We start from the raw sequence: 26,438 nt of genomic DNA, 5'->3' as shown, positions 1-26,438 counted from the left end.
TAATATGATAAATACACACATAAACCAAATTTAAAAACTGATTGGGGTTTTACTCCGATAGCCCTGAATCTATAGAATTGTTTGAAGAAAATTGACATCGTTATATTAGCAAACCTTTATACTCATCGACATGGTATGTCTCTCCATTTAATTTGGTCTTCTTTAATGTCTCGTGGTAATGTTTTACAGATTTCTGTAGTTTTTTTTTTTTTGTTTGTTTATTTGTTTTTGCTTTTCCAACTGTATTTAGAAAAACAAATCCAGGTCCCAGTGCCCCCATGCCCTCCCCAACCCCAGCCATAATTTAAATAACTTAGAGACAGAGTTGGGGCCGGGGTGGGCGGGTGGGGGGGGGTAGGGGGAGTGGGTGGGACAGAGAGGGGGGAGGCGTGTGCTTCTTGGTTATGGGACCCTTGCCCCCTCCCAGGCCCCCAGGGGCCATGGGGTCGGCAGTGGAGGCCTCAGCCAGCCTGTGCCCGGAGGGATCTCTGTGAGCTGTACTACTTCTCCTAATTCTCCAAGAGCAGGAGGCCAGCCTCCTTGCCGAGGGTGGACTCCGGGTCAGGGTGGATTGGCAGGCCCTCAATGGTCAGCAGCACATGCCGGATGCCCAGCTGGTGTCCAGTTCCTCTTGAGCATGTTGACGCAGGTCTCACCGTTGGCGTCCACCTTCGGATGGAAGATCTTGGTCAACGAGTACCCTTGGGTGGGGAGGCAGGACGGTCCTTCCCCAACAGGAGTTTCATATGGAATAGGCCTCCAGCGCCGGGGTCTGCTTGGGGTTCTCGATGGTGACTTGCAGGTCTGTGAGGTCCTCCTTGTTGGAAAAGACCTTGATGCCGTCAGGTGGGTCAGCTGTCAGCGTCATCACCTCCTGTACACCAAATGGATGATGGAGGATGGGGGCAGGTTCCCCACCTTGGAGTTCATGACTGCCACTGGCAAGGGAAGGGTCTCCTGGCCCCCTTCCTGAGCTGGGGGCGGTCCCCAATTGCTGCCACTGCGGCCCCAGGGGCCCCAGCTCCCCTCCCCCCTGCCTCAACCCCCATGCACTGCACCTGCAGCTCCTCCTGCCCCAGGTGCTGGTCTTTTTTTAAAAATTTTTTTTCCATTTCAAAAGAAATCTATTTATGATTTTTTTATTACACATAGAGGCTTTGGTCATCTGGACCAAAAAAATTATTTTTTAAAAAAGGTTTTTTAGGTCTTTGTTTTTCAAGGCAAATGACCACTTAGTAGATGTTTGGTTTTGTCCTCAAATCCCAGTCAGGTCTACTACCCTGATGAACTAGAAAGGACTTTGTGGGCCCTCATGATGCCTTCTCTGTTCTCCAGCCTCTCAAAGCTCTTTGTAGGTCATCTCTTTGATGTGATACTCTGAAACCCCTGTAATCTGGGGGGGGTATTAGTTGGTCAAGTGTACTCCCGTCATTCCCTATTCCAGCTTCCTTGTCATTCAGGGTCACCTGTCAGGTTACACAATATACACAGGACAATCTGCCACAAAACACAGCTCTCCTCTTTTGCCTCACAGAAGAATTAAAGTTCCAAAATATATGCAGACCCATCTTCCATCTCCAACCATCCTCTGGTTCTTTCCAGTCTTTCCAAAGCAGTCTCACCCCTACATTCTTGTTTTTTTAAAAAATATATTTATTTACTTATTTGGCTGCACTCGGTCTTAGTCACAGCATGCAGGCTCTTCATTGCAGCGCACGGGCTTCTCTTTAGTTGTGGCACACTGGCTCCAGAGCTCTCAGGTTCAGTAGTTGTGGCACACGGGCTCCCTAGTTGTGGCCTGTGGGCTCTAGGGCATGCAGGCTTAGCTGCCCCGAGGCATGTGGGATCTTAGTTCCCCACCCAGGGATCACACCCATGTCCCATGCATTGGAAGGGGGATTCTTAACCACTGGACCACCAGGGAAGTCCCTCACCCCTATATTCTTGATCAGCTGCATCCAAGTGGTGCCTTCTACTGCACCTCTAAAGTGGGGAGATTCTGACCCCAAGTCTTCAAATGTTCCAAGGTTCCAGAAAACAATGCTGTCACATGGGTAACAGCAAGTGTTGGGCCTTGCCCAACATTTAAAAAACACAGCAAAGGAACAAAATAAACCTGACCACTAAAGCAACTTTTGATTTAGCCCCATATCCCTTATTTGAGTATTTCTCAAACAAAACTTGTTTTTCAAGAACCAAATATATTTGACAATCTAAACCTCTATGGAGGTCACCAACCACTGACCCTAAGGGAGATTGTTACATGGGGGTTAAAAAACATACAAAACAAAACAAAACAGCTGTTTTAGTTTCCCCGAGATGTCGGCCCATTCTTATCAGTTGACCAGAGTCCATTAGCAGTTAACTGGAGACCCTCGTTCAGGACGCTTCACTTTTCTCCATCCGCCAGACCAGCTCGACCAACATCTCTGCCACCTTTTCAATCTCCTTGGCCTTCTCGCACAATTCTGATACTCTGTTGTCAGCCTCCCCACCGGGACGTCCATTCAAGGCGCCGTCCTCTGAGGCCTCCACCTGTGTTTTTATCCGGATGAGCAGAAGGTCCATCTCCCACAGTTTGCCCCTGGTCCTCAGACACATGCTCCCGGCTTTTCGGGTGAGCTCCGTGATGTCCTCCAGCATCTGGTTGATACCCGGGAGCAGGAACTGCTCCAAATCCACCTCCGGCTCCAGCGTGTCCACCTCGTCCAGAGCTTCCACCTCGCCCAGGTCCAAGGGCCAGATTTTTCCTGCCACTGCTTCAGACCCACAGTCCCCTGGAGATGGCTGATCAACAGTTACTGCTCCAGTCGAAGTGAACCACACTCCTGGTCAACAGTATTCTGGAATTATCTTCTAAAAATTTATCTTTACGCCTCTCACTTCCCAACTGCTCTGGGAAGAAACGCCTCGCACGCAAACAGCGAAGCCTTCAATTTGCGGGTCTTTGCTGCCCTTTCATGACACTGCTGGTCCTGTGTATCTTGTGTTAGATTTGATATTTGGTAATTGGATGTTTTCAGTTTTGTTATAAATGGTATCGTTTAAAAATCTTATTTTCTAGCTGTTTATTCCTGATATAAAGAAATGTGTTTGTGTGTATCTGAAGCTTCTAGAAGATAATAGGAGACATGCCTTCATGACCTGGGATAGGAGAAGAAATGCGTTTGTGTATTTTAAATAGCAACTGTGTTGAACTCTCTTGTTAATGCTAAATACCTGTAATTCTTTTGGAATTTCTTTCTTACCCCCGCTAGCTTTACTGAAATATAATTGACATAAAACATTGTGTAAATTTAAGGTGTACAAATGTGATGATTTTCTATATATATATAATATATAAATATATATATATATAAATGACTAGCACAATAAGGTTAGTTAACATAACCATTACCTCACATAGTTACAATCTTTGTGTTGTGTTGAGAACTCTTAAGATCGACTCTCTTAGCTGCTCTCAAATATGCAGTACAATCTTATTAACTGAAGTGACCATGTAGATTATAATCTCAGAATTTATTCATCTTATAAATGACCACCTTCACTCATCCCTCACCCTACCCTTTGGCAACCACCAATCTATTATGTTTCTATGAATTTGGTTTTTCTAGATTCCATATGTAAGTGAGATCATACAGTATTTGTCTTTCTCTGCCTGACTTAGTTTACTTAGCATAATGCCTTCAGGGTTCATACATATTGTTCCAAGTGGCAGGATTTTCTTCTTTTTTATGACCGAATTATATATCTATCTCACGTTTTTTAATTTATTCATACTTTCATGGACACCTAGGTTGTTTCCATGTCTTGGCTATTGCAAATAATGCTTTAATGAAATAGGGGGTGAAGATATCTCTTTATTTTAAAATTATTTACATTATTTATTTAATTGAATTATAATTAACATACAATATTATATTAGTTTCAGGTAAAATAGATAACTAATAAGAACCTACTGTATAGCACAGGGAACTCAATACTCTGCAGGTATTTCTTTGAGACAGTGATTTAATTTCCTTCAGATATATACTCAGAAGTAGAATTTGCTAGATCATATGGTAGTTCTATTTTTGTGTGTGTGTGTGTGTGTGTGTGTGTGTGTGTGTGTGTGTGTGTATGTTTATGTGTGTGGAACCTCCATACTGTTTTCCACAGTGGCTGTACCATTTTACATTCCTTCTTCAGAATTTCTATGAACATATACACACATATCATCTGTGAATAATGAAAGTATTATTTCTTCCTCTCCAATCTCTTCCTCCTTCTCCAATTTTCTTTCTCTCTTTTTCCTTCTCTCTCTCTCTCTCTTTTTTCTGTAATAGCTATGCTCCCTTTCTGTACTGTCTGGAACCTTCAGTTCATTATTAAATGGGAGTGGTGACAGCAGACATACTTGTCTTGTTCCAGGTAAGAGAGCTTTCACCGTTTCATCACTAAGCTTAATGCTTGCTGTGTATTATCTTGTTGATACTGTTTTGGAAATAAAGAAATTACCTTCTCTTTCTAGTTTGCTAAGAATCTTTATTATAAATAGTGAATTTTATCACAATATTTTCTCCATTTATTAAGATAGTCATATGATTTTTCTCTTATTCCATTAATGTGATAAATTATATTGCTTGATTTTTAACTGTTCAATCAATTTTGTATTCCTGAAATAAACCCAAATTTTTATATTTTGCTAAATTTTATTTGTTAATATTTTATTTGGATTTTTTTCAATCTGTTCTGGGTGACATTGGCTTGGAATTTTTCTTTCTCAGGATGTTTTTGTCATGTTTTGATATCAAGGTTATTAAGCTCCCTCAAATATGATGGGAAATAGTCCCTCGTTTACTGTTCTCTAGAAAAGTCTGTTTAAGTGTTTGGTAGAATTCACCAGCAAAGCCATCTGGACCTGTTGTTATTCTCTGTGGAAAGAAATTACATTAACAATCTAGTTTCTTTGATAGTTGTAAAACAACTTAGGCTTTCTATTCTTCTGTTTATTTGGTAACTTGTGTTTTTGTCCATGTCATCTGAATTTTTAAGTTTATTGGCATGAAGCTTTTCATAATATCCTTTTATGATCATTTTAATGTCTGTATGATCTAGTGCAGGAGTCAGCAAAATGAAAACTCTCTGGCCAAATCTGACCCATGGCCTGTTTTTGTTTGGCTCAGCAAGCTAAGAATAATTTTTACATTTTTAAATGTTGTTAAAAACAAAATGAAACAAAACAGAACAAAACAAAACAACAAGCATACACACAAGAATATGTGACAGAGTCCTTAAACCCTGTTCTTACCTTTATATTCCCTTCATTTTATTTATTTTTAAAAATTTTATTGAAGTATAGTTGATTTACTATGTTGTGTTAGTTTCTGCTGTACAGCAAAGTGATTCAGCTATACATACATATTCTTTTTCATATTTGTTTTCATTATGGTTTATCACAGGATACTGAATATATTTCCCTGTGCTATACAATAGGAACTTTTTGTTTATCCATTCTGTATATAATAGTTTGCATCTGCTAATCCCAAATTTCCAATCCTTCCCTTCCCTATCCCCCTCACCCTTGGCGATCACAAGTCTGTTCTCTATATCTGTGAGTCTGTTTCTGTTTCGTAGATATGTTCATTTGTGTTGTATTTTAGACTCCATGTGTAAGTGATATAATATGGTATTTGTCTTTCTCTTTCTGACTTACTTCGCTTCATATGATAATGTCTAGGTTCATCTGTGTTTCTGTAAATACCATTATTTCCTTCTTTTTTATGGCTGAGTAATAAATACACACACACACACACACACACACACACACACACACACCCCATATCTTCATTATCCATTCACCTGGATAATATCCATTGATGGACACTTAGGTTGTTTCCACGTCTTGGCTATTGTAAATAGCGCTGCTACAAACATAGGGTGCATGTATCTTTTCAAATTATAGTTTTGTTTGGATATATACCCAGGACTGGGATTTCTGGATCATATGGCAACTCTATTTTTAGTTTTCTGAGGAACCTCCATACTGTTTTTCATAGGGGCTGCATCAATTTGTATTCCCACCAACAGTGTAGGAGGGTTTCCTTTTCTCCACATCCCCTCCAGCTTTTGTTATTTGTAGACGTTTTACTGATGGCCATTCTGACTGGTGTGAGGTGGTACCTCATTGTAGTTTTGATTTGCATTTCTGTAATAATTAGTGATGATGAGCATCTTTTTATGTTCCTAATGGCCATCTGTATGTCTTCTTTGGAGAAATGTCTATTTAGGTCTTCTGCCCATTTTTTGATTGGGTTTTTTTTGTTGTTGTTATTGAGTTGTAAGAGTTGTTTGTACATTTTGGAGATTAAGCTCTTATCAGTCACATCATTTGCAAATATATTCTCTCAGTCTGTAGGTTGTCTTTTCATTTTGTTTATGTTTTCCTCTGCTGCAAAAACAAAAGCTTATAAGTTTTATTAGGTCCCATCTGCTTATTTTTGCTTTTATTTCTATTGTCTTGGGAGACTGACATAAGAAAACATTGGTATGATTATGTCAGAGAATGTTTTGTATATGTTCTTTTCTAGGAGTTTTATGGTGTCCTGTCACATATTTAAGTCTTTAAGCCATTTTGAGTTAATTTTGTGTATGGCGTGAGGGTGTGTTTTAACTTTATTGCTTTGCATGCAGCTGTCTGCTTTCCTTCATTTTAAATTATTTTATTTAATTTCCTATTCTCAGCTATCTTCGTGAGAGGACAATTTTTGTAAATAATCCATGTGCATTGGAAAAGGTCAGGTGTGCTATAATATTATTTGATTCTTCTATATCCTTCCTGAATTCTTGTCTCCTTATTCTAATAAGTTAATGAAAGTTGTGTAAAAAACTTTTTCTTTTATTGTGGATTTGAATATTTACCCTTGTAGCTCGGATCAAATTTTGCTCTACATATTTTGAGGTGATGTTATTAGATTATAAGAATAATAAAGGAATACTATCAACAACTTTATGCCCACACATTTGATAACCTGGATGAAGTTGGCCAATTCCCTGAGAGACACAATTTGCTGAAACTCACACAAGAAGAAATAGACTATCTGAATAGGCCTGAATCTATTAAAGAAATTGAATTAATTACCTTCTAAACAGTAAGCACCAAGTCCAGATGGGTTCATTGGTGAATTCAACCAAACATTTTAGGAAGAAATTTTACCAGTTCTCTACAATGTGTTCCAGAAGATATGAACAGAGGAAAGACTTTATAATTCATTCTGTAAAGTCAGCATTACCCTAATACCAAAGCAAACAAAGACATTGTAAGAAAAGAAAACTATGGACCTATATCTCTCATGAACATAGATGTAAAAATCATAAACAAAATAGCAGCAAATCAAATCCAGCAATGTATAAAAAGAATTATACACCCTGACCAAGTGCAATTTATCCCAGGTATGCAAGGCTGGTTCAACATTTAAAAATCAATTAATATAATTCATCACATCAACAGGTTAAAATAGAAAAATCACATGATCTTATCATAGATGCAGAAAAAAGCTTTTGATAAAATCCAAAACTCATTTATAATAAAAACTCTCTTTTAATAGATGGGAACTTTCCCAACTTGATAAAGGACATCTACGAAAACCCTATAGCTAACATCATATTTAATAGAAACTTGAAGCTTTCACAGTAAAATCAAGTACAAGGCAAGGATGTCCCCTCTCATGACTCACATTCAATATTATACTGGAAGCTATAGCTAATGCAACAGCTCATGAACAGGAAATAAAAGGTATATAAACTGAGAAAAGGGAAATAAAACTGTCTTTGTTCAAGGATGACATGGTCATCTATATAGAGCATCCAAAAGAATTGATAAAAAAAAATTCCTGGAACTTGTAAGTGATTATGTTGCAGGATACAACGTTAATATACAAAAGTCAATTATTTTCCTATATACCAGCAATGAATAAATGGAACTTGAATTAAAAAACACAATACCATTTACATTAGCACCCCCAAAATAAATTACTTAGGTACAAAATAACAAAATATGTACAAGATTTACATGAGAAAATGTACAAAGCTCTGATTAACAAAATCGAAAAAGAACTAAAGAAATGGAGAAGTATTCCATGTTCATGGATAGGAAGACTCAATATTAAGACGTCATTTCTTCCCAAATTGATATAGAGATTCAACAATACCAAACAATATACCATCAAGTTATATTTTGGACATCAACAAACTGATTCTAAAGGTTATATGCAGAGACAAAAGACCCCAAATAGCCAACACAATATCGAAGGAGAAGAACAGTTAAGGGACTGACACTACCTGACTTCAAAACGTATACAGAGCTACAGTAATCAAGATGGTGTGGTATTGGTGAAAGAATAGACAAATTGATCAATGGAACAGAATAAAGAGGCCAAAAATAGACCCATAAATACAGTCAACTGACCTTTGATAAAGGAGAAAAAGCAATACAATGGAGCAAAAATAATCTTATCAACAAATGGCAATGGAACAACTGGACAGCCACATGCAAAAAATGAAACTAGAGATGATCTTTCACCTTTAACAAAAATTAACTCAAAAGGGATCAGAGACCTAAATGTATTATAAAACATAAAACTATAAAACTAGTAGAGGAGATTGGCTGAACATGGTGGAGTAGAGGACATACACTCACTCCCTCTTGTGAGAGCACCAGAACCACAACTAACTGCTGAACAATCATCGACAGCAAGACACTGGAACTCACCAAAAAAGGTATCCCACATCCAAAGACAAAGGAGAAGCTGCAATGAGACAGTATGAGGGGCACAATCACAATAAAATAAAATTCCATAAATGCTAGGTGGGTGACTCACAAACTGAAGAACACTTATACCACAGAAGTCCACCCACTGGAGTGAAGGTTCTGAGTCCCACGTTAGGCTTCCCAATCTGGGGGTCTGGCAATGAGAGGAGGAACTCCAAGAGAATCAGACTTTGAAGGCTAGCGGGATTTGATTGCAGGACTTCAACAAGACTGGGGGTAACAGAGAATCCACACTTGGAAGGCACACACAAAGAAGTGTGAGAATTGGGACCCAGGGGAAGGAGCGGTGACCCCATAGGACACTGAACCAGACCTACCTGCTACTGTCAGGGGGGCTCCTGGAGAGGCAGGGAGTGGCTGTGGCTCACCATGAGAAAAGGACACTGCCAGAAGATCTGGGAAGTACTCCTTGGCATGAGCCCTGCCAGAGACTGCCATTAGCTGCACCAAAGAGCCCAGGTAGGCTCCACTGTTGGGTCGCCACAGGCTAAACCACCAACAGGGAGGGAACCCAGCCCCACCCATCAGCAGACAAGTGGATTAAAGTTTTACTGAGCTCTGCCCACCAGAGCAAAACCCAGCTCTACCCACCACCAGTCCCTCCCATCAGGAAACTTGCACAAGTCTCTTAGATAGCCTCATCCACCAGAGGGCAGAGAGCAGAAGCAAGAAGAACTACAATCTTGCAGCCTGTGGAACGAAAACCACATTCACAGAAAGACAGACAAGATGAAAAGGCAGAGGGCTTTGTACCAGATGAAGGAACAAGATAAAACCCCAGAAAAACAACTAAATGAAGTGGAGAAAGGAAACCTTCCAAATAAAGAATTCAGAATAATGATAGTGAATATTATCCAGGACCTCGGAAAAAGAAAGGAGACAAAGATGGAGAAGATGCAAAAAATGTTTAACAAAGACCTGGAAGAATTAAAGAACAAACACTGAGAATTAAAGAACAAACAGAGATGAACAATACAATAACTGAAATGAAAACTACACTAGGAGGAATCAATAGCAGAATAACTGAGGAAGAAGAACAGATAAGTGACCTGGAAGACAGAATGGTGGAATTCACTGCTGTGGAACAGAAAAAGAAAAAAAGAATGAAAAGAAATGAAGACAGCCTAAGAGACTTCTGGGACAACATTAAATGCAACAGTATTTGTGTTATTAGGGTCCCAGAAGGAGAGGAGAGAGAGAGGACCCGAGAAAATATTTGAAGAAATTATAGTCGAAAACTTCCCCTAACATGGGAAAGGAAATAGCCACCCAAGTCCAGGAAGTGCAGAGAGTTCAAGGCAGGATAAACCCAAGGAGAAACACACTGAGACACATAGTAATCAAATTGACAAAAATCAAAGAAAAAGAAAAATTGTTAAAAGCAACAAGGGAAAAACAACAAATAACATACAAGGGAACTCCCATAAGGTTAACAGCTGATTTCTCAGCAGAAACTCTAAAGGCTGGAAGGCAGTGGCATGATATATTTAACATGATGAAAGGGAAAAACGTACAACCAAGATTACTCTACCTGGCAAGGATCTCATTCAGATTCGATGGAGATATCAAAAGCTCTACACACAAGCACAAGCTAAGAGAATTCAGCACCACCAAACCAGCTCTACAACAAATGCTAAAGGAACTTCTCTAACTGGGAAACACAAGAGAAGAAAAGGACCTACAAAAACAAACCCATAACAATTAAAAAAGTGGTAACAGGAACATACATATCAATAACAACTTTAAACGTGAATGGATTAAATGCTCCCACCAAAAGACACAGGCTTGCTGAATGGATACAAAAACAAGACTATTATACATGCTGTCTACAAGAAACCCACTTCAGACCTAGGGACACATTCAGACTGAAAGTGACAGGTTGGAAAATGATAATCCATGAAAATGGAAATCACAAGAAAGCTGGAGTAGCAATACTCATATCAGACAAAATAGACTTAAAATAAAGAATGTTACAAGTGACAAGGAAGGACACAACATAATGATCAAGGGATCAATCCAAGAAGAAGATATAACAATTATAAATATATATGCACCCAACGTAGGAACACCTCAATACATAAGGCAACTGCTAACAGCTATAAAAGAGGAAATTGGCAATATCACAATAATAGTGGGGGACTTTAACACCTCACGCCAATGGATAGATCATCCAAACAGAAAACTAATAAGAAAAAACAAGCTTTAAAAGACACAATAGGCCAGATATATTTAATTGATATTTATAGGACATTCCATCCAAAAAAGCATATTACACTTTCTTCTCAAGTGCACATGGAACATTCTCCAGGATAGATCACATCGTGGGTCACAAATCAAGCCTCAGTAAATTTAACAAAATTGAAATCATATCAAGCACCTTTTTTGACCACAATACCATGAGATTAGAAATCAATTAGAGGGAAAAAAATGTAAAAAACACAAACACATGGAGGGTAAACAATATGTTACTAAATAACCAAGAGATCACTAAAGAAATCAAAGAGGAAATCAAAAAATCCTAGAGACAAGTTACAAGGAAAACATAATGATCCAAAATCTATGGGATGCAGCAAAAGCAGTTCTAAGAGGGAAGTTTATAGCTATACAAGCCTACCTCAAGGAACAAGAAAAATCTCAAATAAAAAATCTAACCTTACACCTAAAGGAACTAGAGAAAGAAGAACAAACAAAATGCAAAGTTAGTAGAAGGAAAGAAATCATAAAGATCAGAGAAGAAATAAATGAAATAGAAACAAAGAAAACAATAGCAAAGATCAATAAAACTAAAACCTGGTTCTTTGAGAAGATAAACAAAATTGATAAACCATTAGCCAGACTCATCAAGAAAAAGAGGGAGAGGACTCAAATCAATAAAATTAGAAATGAAAAAGGAGAAGTTACAACAGACACTGCGGAAATACAAAGCAGTCTCCTAAGAGACTACTACAAGCAGCTCTATGCCAACAAAATGGACAAAATGGACAAATTCTTAGAAAGGTATAACCTTCCAAGACTGAACCAGGAAGAAACAGAAAATATGAACAGACCAATTACAAGTAAGGAAATTGAAACTGTGATTAAAAATCTTCCAACAAACAAAAGTCCAGGCCAGATGGCTTCACAGGTGAATTCTATCAAGCACTTAGAGAAAAGCTAATACCCATCCTTCTCAAACTCTTCCAAAATATAACAGAGGGAGGAACACTCCCAAACTCATTCTATGAGGCCACCATCACCCTGATACCAAAACCAGACAAAGATACTACACAAAAAAGAAAATTACAGACCAATATCACGGATGAATATAGATGCAAAAATTCTCAACAAAATACTAGCAAACAGAATATAATAACACATAAAAAGGATCATACACCATGATCAAGTGTGATTTATCCCAGGGATGCAAGAATTCTTCAATATATGCAAATCCATCAATGTGATACACCATATTAACAAACTGAAGAAGAAAAACCATATGATCATCTCAGTTGATGCAGAAAAAGCTTTCAACAAAATTCAACACCCATTTACGATAAAAACTCTCCCAAAAGTGGGCATAGAGGGACCCTACCTCAACATAATAAAGGCCATATATGACAAACCCACAGCAAACATCATTCTCAATGGTGAAAAACTGAAAGCATTTCCTCTAAGATCAGGAACGAGACAAGGATGTCCACTCTCGCCACTATTATTCAACATAGTTTTGGAAGTCCTAGCCATGGCAATCAGAGAAGAAAAAGAAATAAAAGGAATACAAATTGGAAAAGAAGAAGTAAAACCGTCACTGTTTGCAGATGACATGATACTATACATAGAGAATCCTAAAGATGCCACCAGAAAACTACTAGAGCTAATCAATGAATTTGGTAAAGTTGCAGGATACAATATTAATGCACAGAAATCTCTTGCATTCCTATACACTAATGATGAAATATCTGAAAGAGAAATTAAGGAAACAGTCCCATTTTCCATGGCAACAAAAAGAATAAAATACCTAGGAATAAACCTACCTACGGAGACAAAAGACCTGTATGCAGAAATCCATGACACTGATGAAAGTAATTAAAGATGATACCAAAAGATGGAGAGGTATACCATGTTCTTGGATTGGAAGAATCAATATTGTGAAAATGACTATGCTACTCAAAGCAATCTACAGATTCAATACAATCCCTATCAAATTACCAATGGCATTTTTTACAGATGTAGAACAAAAAATCCTAAAATTTGTATGGAGACAGAAGAGACCCTGAATAGCCAAAGCAGTCTTGAGGGAAAAAAGTGGAGCTGGAGGAATCAGACTCCCTGACTTCAGACTATACTACAAAGCTACAGTAATCAAGACAATATGGTACCTGCACAAAACCAGAAATATAGATCAATGGAACAGGATAGAAAGCCCAGAGATAAACCCACACACCTATGGTCAACTAATTATTAGAGAAATGCAAATCAAAACTACAATGAGGTATTACCTCACACCAGTCAGAATGGGCATCATCAGAAAATCTACAAACAACAAATGCTGGAGAGGGTGTGGAGAAATGGGAACCCTCTTGCACCGTTGGTGGGAATGTAAATTGATACAGCCATTATGGAGAACAGTATGGAGGTGCCTTAAAAAATGAAAAATAGAATTACCATATGACCCAGCAATCCCACTACTGGGCATATACCCAAAAGAAACCATAATTCAAAAAGACACATGCACCCCAGTGTTCACTGCAGCACTATTTACAATAGCCAGGTCATTGAAGCAAACAAAATGCCCATCGACAGACAAATGTATAAAAAAGATGTGGTACATATATACAATGGAATATTACTCAGCCATAAAAAGGAACGAAATTGGGTCATTTGTAGAGACGTGGATGGATCTAGAGACTGTCATACAGAGTGAAGTAAGTCAGAAAGAGAAAAACAAATATTGTATATTAATGCATATACATGGAACCTTGAAAAATGGTACAGATGAACCGGTTTGCAGGGCAGAAATTGAGACACAGAAGTAGAAAACAAACGTATGGACACCAAGGGGGGAAAGCGACTGGGGGGTGGCATGGTGTGATGAACTGGGAGATTGCGATTGACATGTATACACTAATATGTATAAAATTGATGACTAACAAGAACCTGCTGTATAAAAAATAAATAAAATAAAATTCAAAAAACATACGAATAGAAGATAACATCGAGAAAACCTAGATAACCTTGGGTATGTGATGAATTTTTAGATACCCATAGGAATGATCCATTAAAGAAATGATTGATAAGCTAGACTTCATCAAAATTAAAAATTCTTCCCTGCAAAAGGCACTGTCAAGAGAATGAGAAGACAAGCCACAGAGTGGGAGAAAATACCTGCAAACACATTTGATAAAGGACTATTATCCAAAACATACAAAGAACTTTTAAAAGTCAAAAATGAGAAAACAAACAACCAGATTAAAAAATAGGCAAAAGGCTGAACAGAGACCTCACCAAAGAAGGTATACAGATGGCAAATAAGCAGATGATAAGATGTTTTAGATCATATGTTATTAGGGAACTGCAAATTAAAACAACAGTGAGTTAGACTACCAAGCTATTAGAACAGCCAAAATCCAAAACACTGATAACACCAATTGCTGACAAAGATGTGGAAAAACAGGAACTCTTGTTGATTGCTGGTGGGAATGCAAAATGGTACAAACACTTTGGAGCAATTTTGTGTTTTTTTACAAAACTAAACATATTTTACCATGTGATCCAGCAATTGCACTCCTTGGTATTACCCAAAGGAGTGGGAAATACATGTCCACAAAAAACCTGCCCATGAATGTTTATAGCAGCTTTATTCAAAATTGCCCAAACTTGGAAGCAACCGAGATGTCCTTCAGTAGCTGAATGCATAAAAAAAACTCTGGTACATCCTGACAGTGGAGCATTATCCAGAACTAAAAAGAAAGTAGCTATCAAGCCATGAAAAGACACGGAGGAAACTTAAATGTGTATTACTGAGTGAAAGAAGCCAGTCTTAAATTATATGGTTCCAAGTGTATAACATCCTGGAAAAGGCAAAACTATGGGGACAGTAAAATCAGTGATCAGCAATGAGTGTTTGCTGGGATTGGCGAAGTGGGTAGGGATGAACAGGCTGATTACAGAGGATATTTAGTGCAGTGAAAATACTCTATTATGATACCAGAGTGAAGGATACGTGTCATTATACATTTGTCCAAACCCACAGAATGTGCACCGCAGAGTGAACTGTAATGTAAACTGTGGACTTTGGGTGCTTATGATGTGTCAGTGTAGGTCCATCAGTTGTAACAAATGGCCCACTCTGGTGGAGGATGTGGATAATGGGGGAGGCCGTGCATGTGTGGGGACAGGGGTTTTATGGGAAATCACTGTACCTTCCCCTCAATTTCGCTGTAAAGCTATAACTGCTCTAAAAGAGCAGTTTTCTTAATTAAAAAAAAAAAAGAGTTGGGAGGAGGAGGAATTGGAAGAAGGTGGTCCGAACCCACGCCCCCTGCGCTGGAAGCTCAGAGTCCTAACCACTGGACAATCAGGGAAGTCCCTCATTCCAAATTTTTGAATGTCATTTTTCTTACCTAAATTCAAGCTGTTCACAATCGTAAGCAGTAAGAAAGACTTTGATTTAAAGCTTTAGACATCTTTTCATACTTTTACCCAAAATAAATGATCTTAACCATTTACTCTTAAAGATTCAGTTTTAAAAATTATTCTACCAGCTCATTTCATTTTTTCTCAAGAAACAAGGGAAGTAGATTTTTATAAACAAAAATGAGTACTTGTTTATTACCCCTATGTGAAAATATTCATGTTGGGTGTTCCTTTATTTTCTTCTGAATGGTGGTGACCTTTGAGATAAAAATAACTGATGGAAAGACAAAGTGAAAGTCTTGCCTCAGAACTGGCTCACAGCCAGAGCTCTGTATGTGCTAAGTTGTACCTTGAAGCGTGGCTGCAGTGTGATTCTGGTTTGGTGGCTGGAGACGCCAGGTTAAGATTCAAGACCCATTCAGCTGTGGCAGAGCTGCAGAGGGACTTACTCAACAACACCAGGTTTGAAGCCAGTGAAAGGAGGGTATGATGGGAGGGGTAGCAGGGGAGGGCCCCAATGGCCTTATACAGACGCTCATCTAATGGACAAAAAGCTGCTCTGAACTTTAGACCATTCTTGACTCCTACCTCCACCAAACAGCCACCAAATCCACAGAAACCATACCTGCAATGATTTGTTGGAGACTGAACTGTTCATTTTGATTTCCCTGAACGGGACGCCACCTTGCATCCTTCCATCTGTTGATACTAAACGTTCAGAAAAAGGCACGTCCCAGCTGGGATGGGGCCCTGATGTCCTTATCTGACAGGAGAGGTATCTATTACGTGACTGGTTCTATGCCTTGCTCAACAACTTACATGTAGTGAGGCCATAGACAAATTGCTTTATCTGTGTCTGCTCTTTTCTGTATCTGTAATCTGAAGATAATAGAGTTACCTTACACACTTTAGTGACACACTTGTGAAGATAAATGGAGGCTGAAACGTAATGTGTCTGCAAAGTCCCAAGAGCTCTGGAAATAAAGGCTATGTATAAATAAAAATGTATTATGAATGCCTGAATATTAATAAAAGCTTTTACATTTTACCCTCATGGCACACTACGAAGTCATAACTGTTTAATATCAAACAGATCTTTTTTTTTTCCCCTCCAAAATAACACATCTAAACTCTCTTTGTCCTTAGAAAATAACCATAAAGAAGGTAAAATTTGTCTCTGTGCTCCCAGGTTCCCCTTTTTCTTCTCATCCATGCCACCATTGCAAATGGGTTCAGGCCTTTCATGGACCTTCTACCTCCGTTAAAATACACTCTCAGCCAAGGATTTCATAAATGTATCATTTGAGGTAGAAATGACTGACAAAGCTAATATGTTACATTTTTTAAAGTATGTTTTAAACTTGAAAATGGTACACAATCTTTAGCCTAGTGGTTTAATCTAAAATGGAATTTTCAGGTTTCCATCTGAGTATCAGGTGAGGTTTTTCTGTTGTTTTTTTTTCCCTTCTGATGGTGGTAGGGGTGAGGAAAGGAGGGAAATAACAAGTTGGAGCTTGTGAAATCTTACTACATAGGTCCAGGTATTAAACAATAACTCTAGTATTAAACACTTTCTATATCACCAACCATACTTTTACTATATCAAATGCAACCCTCACTGAAGTAAATAGTATTTGTCCTTTTTTTTTTTAAACAGATGAGAGTAGTGAAGCTTGAAGAGATTGAATAACTGAGGTCACACACCCAGAAAAGAGTCGAGTTGAGCTCAAATTTGAACGCAAGCTGGTTTGTCTCCAAAGTGTTTTTCTTACCGTGTACAATAATGAAACAAATCGTAATTTGTAGAACTGCCCTTATGATTGACTTTGGACTCACCTCCTTTTGTTTCATTCATGCTGGTCAAGCACACATCTTTTGATGCTATAGGGCTTCACATCCCTGGCTCTGTAATTCTTGCCACTGAAATAGACATGCATATATATTCAGCCTGCTCTCCGAAATAATTACGTGGTGGTGAAATATCATCAATAGATCTATGGTAACTTCTAAATGCTCTTCAGTATTTCATCAAATTTAATGATGAATGTGTTTTCACTAAAAATCAGAAAAAAATGAATGCTGTAGTAATATGCATATGTATGACTCAATCCAAAGGCCTTTTTTTAAAAAGGCTGCGTTGGGTCTTCATTGGGGTGCATGTGCCTCTCCTTGCAGTGGCTTCTCTTGTTGCGGAGTGCAGGCTCTAGGCACACGGGCTTCAGTAGTTGTGGCTTGCGGGCTCTAGAGCGCAGGCTCAGTAGTTGTAGTGCACGGGCTTAGTTGCTCCGAGGCATGTGGGATCTTCCCGCATCAGGGCTCAAACCTGTGTCCCCTGCATTGGCAGGTGGATTCTTAACCACTGAGCCACGAGGGAAGCCCAGAGGCCTTTTCTTTATCAGCAATTTCCTTGACATATATATAGCATTTTTCCTGAATCTCTCTATTCTTACATTGTAATATATTTTTAGTTCTCTTGCTCCTTCTTCAGTCAGTTCTGTTACTTTTTTCCTGCTCTTCTTTCTTTTAACAGAGCTTTTACATAAGAATTCTGTTATGTTTTTCTTTCCCATTACTTCTTAAGCATTTGCAATTTTCATGTCTGCTTTTATTTCTTTCCAGTATGAAACTTGATTCAGGCAATTCAGGATTGAGTTTTCTTTCATTCTCCTCGCCCCATTGCTTTTCTGTATACTTACGCTTCTTTTTCTCTCTCTCTCTGTCTCTGTCTCTCTCTCTCACACACACACACACATACACACACAAGCACTGCATTTAGTGGCAAGCTCTGTATTACCCACACTATGGTAAATCACTATCTCACAGCAATCACAATTTTTGAGTTTTTTCCCAATAATATTTATAAAAATTAGAGATAAAGACAGATATCAAAGTAAATTCTGAATAAAATTAGTGATAAATACTGAAGTTTCTCAGTAAAATTAATAACTAGTATTAAGCAAGTGGAGCCATTATCAACTTTTGTCTGGGAATGTGCAATTTTGTTTTCTTATGTGATCTTTGCTCATCCATGGGCTTCTCTCCACTCATTCACAGTTCTTTGCTCACTGTCATTTCATGACTCAGCTGCCTGTCAGCAAAAGTATTAGCTGGGGCTATTGATGACATGTCCTCTTGTCACATCCACTCACTCCATTGCCATTACTCTGATCTTTTGGCCTTTTATCCCGAACTCTCCCTAACCTAGAGAAATTTTAGAATGTTTCAGTCTTCACAATATGTCAAGATAAATACCCCTGTTTTTATCTGTTAATATCTCACTGACTCTGACCTAACATGTAGAAACAGTCTCTTACATCAATACTGGCCCCTTTTCTCTTAACGTTTGGCTCCTATTTTCCCAGAACATCCTGAGAGTATTTAAATGTGAATAATTTGTGTGTTCTATTTCCCCATGTAGCAGAGAAACATCCTATCAAATTTTCCTCTCACATGTAGTTCCACTGAAATCAGAAAGAGTTTGCAAATTACTTTTTGAAGATTCACTTTTATCTCTAGGGTAGTCTATCAGTTTCTCTAATTATGATCAATAGAAACTGAATGCTGTTAACTTAAAAGGGAATTTATTTAAGACTATGATGGCAGGGATGGGGATAGATATGGTGCTTGTGTATGTAGGGATAACAGGCAAGGAGGCTGAGAAGCTAAGCGTGGAAACAGAGGAGCAAAGAGAGCTTTAGAGGACCAGGAAGGACAGCAACGACCCCATGGCAAAAGACACCTGCTTTGCACACCTCTTCTCTTTTGCTGCCAGTGAAATGAAATCATCTCTACAATGGTTTCTTCATTCTTGCATCACACCCTCAAGATTTATAGGCCCAGGAGAGAGAACCTCGTTGGCTGAGGTTGTCACATGTCTGGCCCTTGGGTCTACCAGAAAAAGGACCTGGGTCCCTTGGCCTCCAAAGCCATGCAACTGCCTTTCCACCATAGCAACATACAACAGGGGAGAGGCAGTTTCCCAAAAGAATCAGGGGAAGGTGAATGGATTGGGCAGCCAATAAAGACCAATGTCCATAAAGGAACTAATATTTTGGATTGGGTTGCTTATCAGTTGAAATGTCGTAGGGAAATTGAGTCTAAAGACAACTTTATTATATACAATGGAATATTACTCAGCCATAAAAAGAAACGAAATTGATTTATTTGTAGTGAGGTGGATGGACCTAGAGTCTGTCATACAGAGTCAAGTAAGGCAGAAAGAGAAAAACAAATGCCATATGCTAACACATATATATAGAATCTAAAAAAAAAAAATGGTTCTGAAGAACCTAGGGGCAGGACAGGAATAAAGATGCAGATGTAGAGAATGGACTTGAGGACACGGGAAGGGGGAAAGGTAAGCTGGGATGAAGAGAGAGAGTGGCATGGACATATATACACTACCAAATGTAAAATAGATAGCTAGTGGGAAGCAGCCGCATAGCACAGGGAGATCAGCTCGGTGCTTTGTGACCACCTAGCGGGATGGGATAGGGAGGGTGGGAGGGAGGGAGACACAAGAGGAAAGAGATATGGGGATATATGTATACATATAGCTGATTCACTTTGTTATAAAGCAGAAACTAACACACCATTGTAAAGCAATTATACTCCAATAGAGATGTGAAAAAAAAATAAAGACAACTTTATGAATCCATCAAATAGTATCAATTATGTACTTATTTGTCACAGGAAATAATCCTAGATAACACATATCTAAGTATATCTGTCTAATAAGAATATACAATAGCATATGCAAACAAGAAATTCCCAAATGGACACAAGAGATGATCTCTATTTTGTCATTGTTTTTGCATTATATGTAGGGCTGCTCTTGAAATGTTATAGAAAAGGAGAGAAGGAATCAATTTGAATGGTGGAAAAAGACAAGAGAGGCTACACGGGGAATAGACATGACTGTGTTAGCTTTTTACATATGTCATCAGCAGGTCTAGTTATTTGTGGAAACTTGGAATTGATTTTCAAGCCCTTTGGGAACCTGCTTTCCTTTTTTCTATTCAACTACCTTCTTCCATTCTAACAGGTGGAGTTTTCTGCACAGTGGATCAAGCATTTGAGTCACATATGTTTACTATCCACTTTCCTCTGTGGCAGCTTCTCTCCCTGTTTTATGCATGCTGCTTATGGGCTTTAGTAGTAATAAAGTTTCATTTTTCAGGAGGGAGCATCAAAAGTAAGAGAATTGTAAAACCATTCAGCATCACTCATTCTTCTTGTAATCAGCAAGGAACGGGCTGAAAGCCAAATAACGTGTATATATTTCTGAAATCCTTTTTGTTTTCCTTTTTTTTTTTTTTGCAGATAACAAGGAAAATTGGGCTGTTTCTTGTCTATTTTGACAGGCTTACTATTGTCAGGCAGATATCTTCATTAAGTCTGTGTAGGAAGAGGGAAGAGGATCAAAGGGAAAAAGTGTTGTGCTTTCTTTCTGGTACTCTGGATAGAGGGCATATATCTTGCAGAACGATCTCTGAGTATAAGAGTGGTTTATAGTATTTTGTGTGAAATGGTAATTTTTTAGGATTAAAAACACCTGTGGCAAACATTTGTTGGGTTCTGACACTCCATTTTGTAGTCAGAATATGCAGTGTTATGACCCATTTAGGGAAGCAATAACAATTGAGACAGACTTTCATTTTTAGGTATTTAGGTCACGAAGAGAGGTATATGGCAACTAGGGGAGGTTAATCCAAGGTGGGGAAGACTGGAAATGAGCTGGATTAACATTCCCATCTATAGTGAGGCTTGATATCAAAGATATCTACCAGTGGAATCATTTTTTGTCAGCAGTATCTACTTAATTTCAACCCTGTTCATTCTAAGTTAAGGAAATAACTAACCAAATGTGAGTCCTTTTTCTACTTAGTAGTTTTCATTTTGCTTCCTTTTTCTCCACCCCCAGTTGGAAGATCAAAATAGTCTTCCCTCTATAATTTCTTAGATTTTCTTCTTTTATAATGCCAAAAGCTTGTCAAATAGCCTTCCTCAGGATTTATTCTTGTTTTTAATTCTTTGGCCCTTTTCAAGTTATCTCACATTATTCACATTGGTCATAGAATAATTTTTTTTTTTTTTTTTTTGTAAGCAGCAAAGAATCTCAGCCACTCCCGAGGCAGCTTTCTTTCTGTAAGCAACTAGGTTACCTCAGCAGGATGGGGTTAGAAAATGGCATCACAGCAAGAAACTTACATTGTGCTAGTTAAGTGTGGGGAATGACCAGTGGTATATGAGCAGAAACTGGAGACTAAACAACAGTGGCAGCTATTCTGGACAAATTCTTGCTCTATTAATTCAGTTATGCATTGTGATAACTACTATGCATCCTTAACAGTAAACTGCAGGTGATCAAATTATGCCTTTCAATCATCATGATAATGTAGAGGGACATTGTAAGAGCAGCAGCTCTCAAATGCTATGTACTGAGTAACCAAAGAATCAGGGTTAGGAAATAGTGCTGCCAGGAAGAGCCATTTTTCTTTTCTTTCCTCTTTTTCTCTACCTTTTAAAAGTACTCATTCCTTCCCAAGCATTAGGAAAATGTCTACCATATATTTTAGCACTAGGTCTGATCCTTCTTCCCCTACTCAGCTATTACAGACCTTGAGAAATGAAGAAGAGAAAATAGCATAACACTTTGGATGTATGATCAGAGAGTATTGCCACATCTGAAATTAAATGAACTAATGTGGTAGGGATGAGGGAAGGAAGAATAGACAATGACAAGTCACTTAAAGAAAAAAGCCCATAAAATATGGAACAAAGTAAATTTAACATAAAAGTTCTCACTTAAGTTACTTCTAATAGGTCAGGAAACCGTTACCAATTTGTAGATGTCAAACAAAAGATTAAAGATAATGCAGTTACAATATTGATGCATCCAATCAACAAGAATTTATTGAATATCTACCTACCAGGTACTATTCCAGTTGTTAGGGAATCCAGCAGTGAACAAAGTTCTTGCTCTCACAGAGCTTATATTCTAGTGGTTGTGAGAACATGGAGACAATAACTAAAAAAGTAAATACACACCATGTTGGACGGTGAGTAGTAGTACAGAGAAAGGGGAGAGGAATGGGGGTATCAGTGAGGAACTAGCTATTTTCTATGGGTTTATCCGAAAGAATCTCCAGTGAGAAGATGGTATTTGAACAGAGACCTGTAGGAGGTAAGGGAGTCGTCGTTGTGGATATTTGGACAAAGAGTTTCTAGGCAGTAAGTGCAAAAATCTCTGAAGAAGGAACATGCTTACTGTGTTTGAGGAAAAGCAAGGAGATAATGTGGTTGGAACTGAGAAGTAAGAAGGAGAGTGAATGCCATGGAGCAGCTAAGCCAGTGCACCACAACTACTGAAGCCCCCACGTCTAGAGCCCATGCTCTGCAACAAGAGAAGCCACCACAGTGAGAAGCCCGTGCACCACAACGAAGAGTAGCCCCTGCTCACTGCAACTAGAGAAAGCCTGGGCACAGCAACGAAGACCCAACACAGCCAAAAAAAAGAAGAGAAAAAAACCAAACAAACAAAAAAACGGAGAGTGATAAGGGATAAAGTCAGACAGACAGGTGGGGCAGGCAGTTAGGATTATGTAAGTACTCCTGTAGGACTTAATGCTTTGAGAGATACTTTGCTGTATGTTGAGAATACACTGCTGGGGTTGGGGTCAGGGCAGCCATAGGGAGACCAATCATGGGGTGTCTTAGTTTGGGCTGCTATAACAAAGCACCTTAGACTGGGTCGCTTATAAATGGCTTATAACCAACAGAAGGAGGAGGGTTCTCACCAGAACCTGACCATGCTGGCCCTCTGACCTCAGATGTCCAGCCTCCTCCGACTGTCTCGTTGTATCCTCAAAGGGCAGAAAGGGAGAGGAGGCTCTCTGGGGTCCCTTTTATAAGAGCACTAATCCCATTCATGAGGGCTCCACCCTCATGATCTAATTACCTCTCAAAGGTCCCACCTCTAAGTACCATCACACTGGGAGCTAAGATTTCAAAATATGAATTTTGGGGGACATAAACATTTAGTCCAGTGCAGGGGTTATTATAATAATTAAAGCTAGAGATGCTGTGACTTGGATTAGATTTTATATCAGTTGAGGTAGTAGAAAGTGGTTGGCTATTACAAATGAAACGTCTATGAACATTTATGTACAAATCTTTGTGTGGACATATGCTTACATTTCTCTTGGGTAAATAAATACCTTGGAGTGGAATGGCTTGGTCACATGATAAGTGTATATTTAACATTTTAAGAAACTGCCAAACTGTCTTCCAAAGTGGTTGGTCCATTTTACATTCCCTCAGTACTGTGTAAGACCTCCAGTTGCTCCACAGTCTTGCTAACACTTTTTACACTCTTTAATTTAGTCATTCTAATAGGTAGGTAGTGGTATCTCACTGTGGTTTTCACAGGCATTTCTCTCATAACTAGTAACGTTGAGTGTCTTTTCATGGTGCTTATTTGCCATGCATATAACCTCTTTGATGAAGTGTCAGTTCAAATCTTCTGCCCACTTAAAAAAATTGGATCGTTTGTTGTCTTATTGTTGAGTTTTGAGAATTCTTCACATAATGTGGATGCAAGCTGATTATCAAATATGTGATTTCCCAGTGGAGAAAATATTTTGTTAACAATATGTCTTAACAATATCTTTTATTCTCTTAATATCTTTGAAGGAACTGAAGTTCTTAAGTTTAAAAGAAAAAAGAAAAAAAAAAAGAAAAAAATGGGGTCCAGTGTTCCTCCAGGATCACATGTTGCACTGGTCACATCTCTTCAGTCTAATTTAATCTGGAAAAGTTCTTCAGTCTGCTTTTGTTGATCATATCCTTGACATATTTGTAGAACACAGGCCAGTTATTGTTGTAGAATGTTTCTCAGTTTGGATTTGTCTGATGTTTCCTTGTGATTAGTTTGAGGTTATGTATTTTGGGCAGGAATACCACAGAAGGGATGTTGTATGCTTCTCAATGCCCTGTATCGTGAGGCACATGATGTTGACTTGTCTGAACACCAGTGATGTTCACTTTGATCATTTGGTTAGAGTTCTCTCCGTTGTAAAGTTTCTACTTTTCTCCTTTTAATTAACAAGTATTTTCAGGGGAGATAATATTTTGTAAGTCTACACAAGTCTCTCGATTCATCACCAAACTTTCATCCTGTAGTTTAATGATAGATGATTTTTGCCTAAATCAATTATGATATTTGTCATATAAAAGCTTTTTCTCTTCCCATTCACTCATTCATTCATTCATATATTTTCTATATTAGTATAAATTCATGGATTCTTATTTCCTTTAATGAGTTTTAATCTGTTAGTATATTTATTTTCCTAAAATAATAATATAATTATTTTAATCTTAATATAGTGATTTTTAGATTTGGCTAGGTAAGATCTTTTTCAAAATGGTCCTGTGTTTAGTTAATTAATGAACTATAATTTCCATGATCAGACTTCCCTGGCAGTCTAGTGGTTAAGACTCTGAGCTTCCAATGCAGGGGGCGCGGGTTCCATCCCCAGTCAGGAAACTAATATCCCACATGCCACATGGCACGGCCAAAAAAAAAAAAGTATATATATACACACACACACACATACACATATGTAAGAAAATTCCATAGTTCTTACACATGAAGATAGTTAATGGTAACATTTTTTAATTAAAAAAATTTTTTTTGTCAGGGTATAGTTGCTTTGCGATGTTGTGTTGGTTTCTGCTGTACAGCAGAGTGAATCGGTCGCACATATACATATATCCCTTCTTCCTTGGATTTAATGGTAATGTTTTAGTGTATGTTTATTCAAGCTACTTATAAAAGCAACATATTCATAAAAATTAAAAAAAATTAGATAATACCGTAATGCCATTTTCTAATCTGCCTTTTTAACATAATAAATTTTGTGACTATTAAAAAAAAAATTGTTCCTGTGTTAATTTATTGTCATCCCCGACATTTTTGAAGCCCTTCCTTACTTTTTGGCACAAGATGTTCACAGTTCCTCTTCTATTTTTTCTGTCCTAGGCTGAAATCAACCATTTCTCTAAGGAGTCACGGTTCCTTTTAGTACAAAATATATTTAGAAGTCAAAATTTGGTCATTAATTTTTCTCATTGCTATTGGGGAGTGATTACCTCTGGGTTTTCTCAACAGACATTGCTAAGAAATATGTATGTGCATACACATACATATGTACATGCATACACAAATATCCCTTATCTATTTCTTGAACTCTCTCCCTCTTTTATAATATATATATTAAAAATCATATGTTTAATATTTACTTACAGTTCTTTCTCTTTAGAATGAACGTATAGTATTAAAATGCTGTGTTCAAAAGTTACTTGAACCTGTAACTAATATAATGTTATATGTCAATTAAGTCTCAATTTTAAAAAAGTTACTTGAATAGCCCTTCCTGGTCCTCCCCCTACCTCCCCCACCTCAAATATGGTTATGTTATTCTTTTGGATTATAATAAGGTTCATTTGCTTTAGTTTGTATTCCCTTTTAGGAATAAAATATATTCATTATTATTTTATGAGTATTAAACAATAACATGGTTCAAAGTCAAAGTGATAAAAATGATATCCTTAGAGAAGTATCATTCCCCCTAACTTTTCTATATTGTGTCTATCTCAGAATTATTTTTTTTAAGGTTAAATCTGACAGTGCTCCTTTTTGCTTAAAAGCTTTTAATCACTTAGTCTAATATCTGGGAAGGCCCTACATGATCTGGCTTCTGCCTAATTTCTAGCTTCATCCTGTGATAATCCTTGCTCACTGTGCTCCAGGCACATACGCTTTTAGTCTTTTGAGTGATTATGCTCCTTGTTTTCTAATGAACCTCTCACACACCATGCCCTCTACCTGCAATGCCCTTTCTTACTTTTTGGCACAAACATCCATAGCCTTTCCTGTTATCAATCCAGTGTAGATTATTTGTAACAATTTATGAACCTACTCTGACATGTTATTATCATTGGATGTCCATTT

At 38.0% G+C, this 26,438-nt stretch overlaps 1 protein-coding gene and 1 pseudogene across 1 annotated transcript in view; both read right to left on the bottom strand.

Annotated features, from left to right (window-relative positions):
- Window positions 1–313: 313 nt before the first annotated feature.
- LOC137202715 (ubiquitin-conjugating enzyme E2 S pseudogene) lies at window positions 314–930 on the bottom strand (annotated as a pseudogene).
- A 1,449-nt stretch (window positions 931–2,379) lies between these two features.
- LOC137202714 (MORF4 family-associated protein 1-like) overlaps window positions 2,380–26,438 on the bottom strand; it is a 45,220-nt gene continuing 21,161 nt past the window's right edge. Inside the window, exon 3 of the mRNA XM_067698604.1 lies at window positions 2,380–2,828. Coding sequence (XP_067554705.1) covers window positions 2,380–2,828 — 449 coding nt within the window. The remainder of the gene's footprint in view (window positions 2,829–26,438) is intronic.

The sequence above is a fragment of the Pseudorca crassidens genome, chromosome 11, assembly GCF_039906515.1.
Source record: "Pseudorca crassidens isolate mPseCra1 chromosome 11, mPseCra1.hap1, whole genome shotgun sequence".
NCBI classification, from domain to species: Eukaryota; Metazoa; Chordata; class Mammalia; order Artiodactyla; family Delphinidae; genus Pseudorca; species Pseudorca crassidens.
This window is presented reverse-complemented; position numbering and strand designations above follow the sequence as displayed.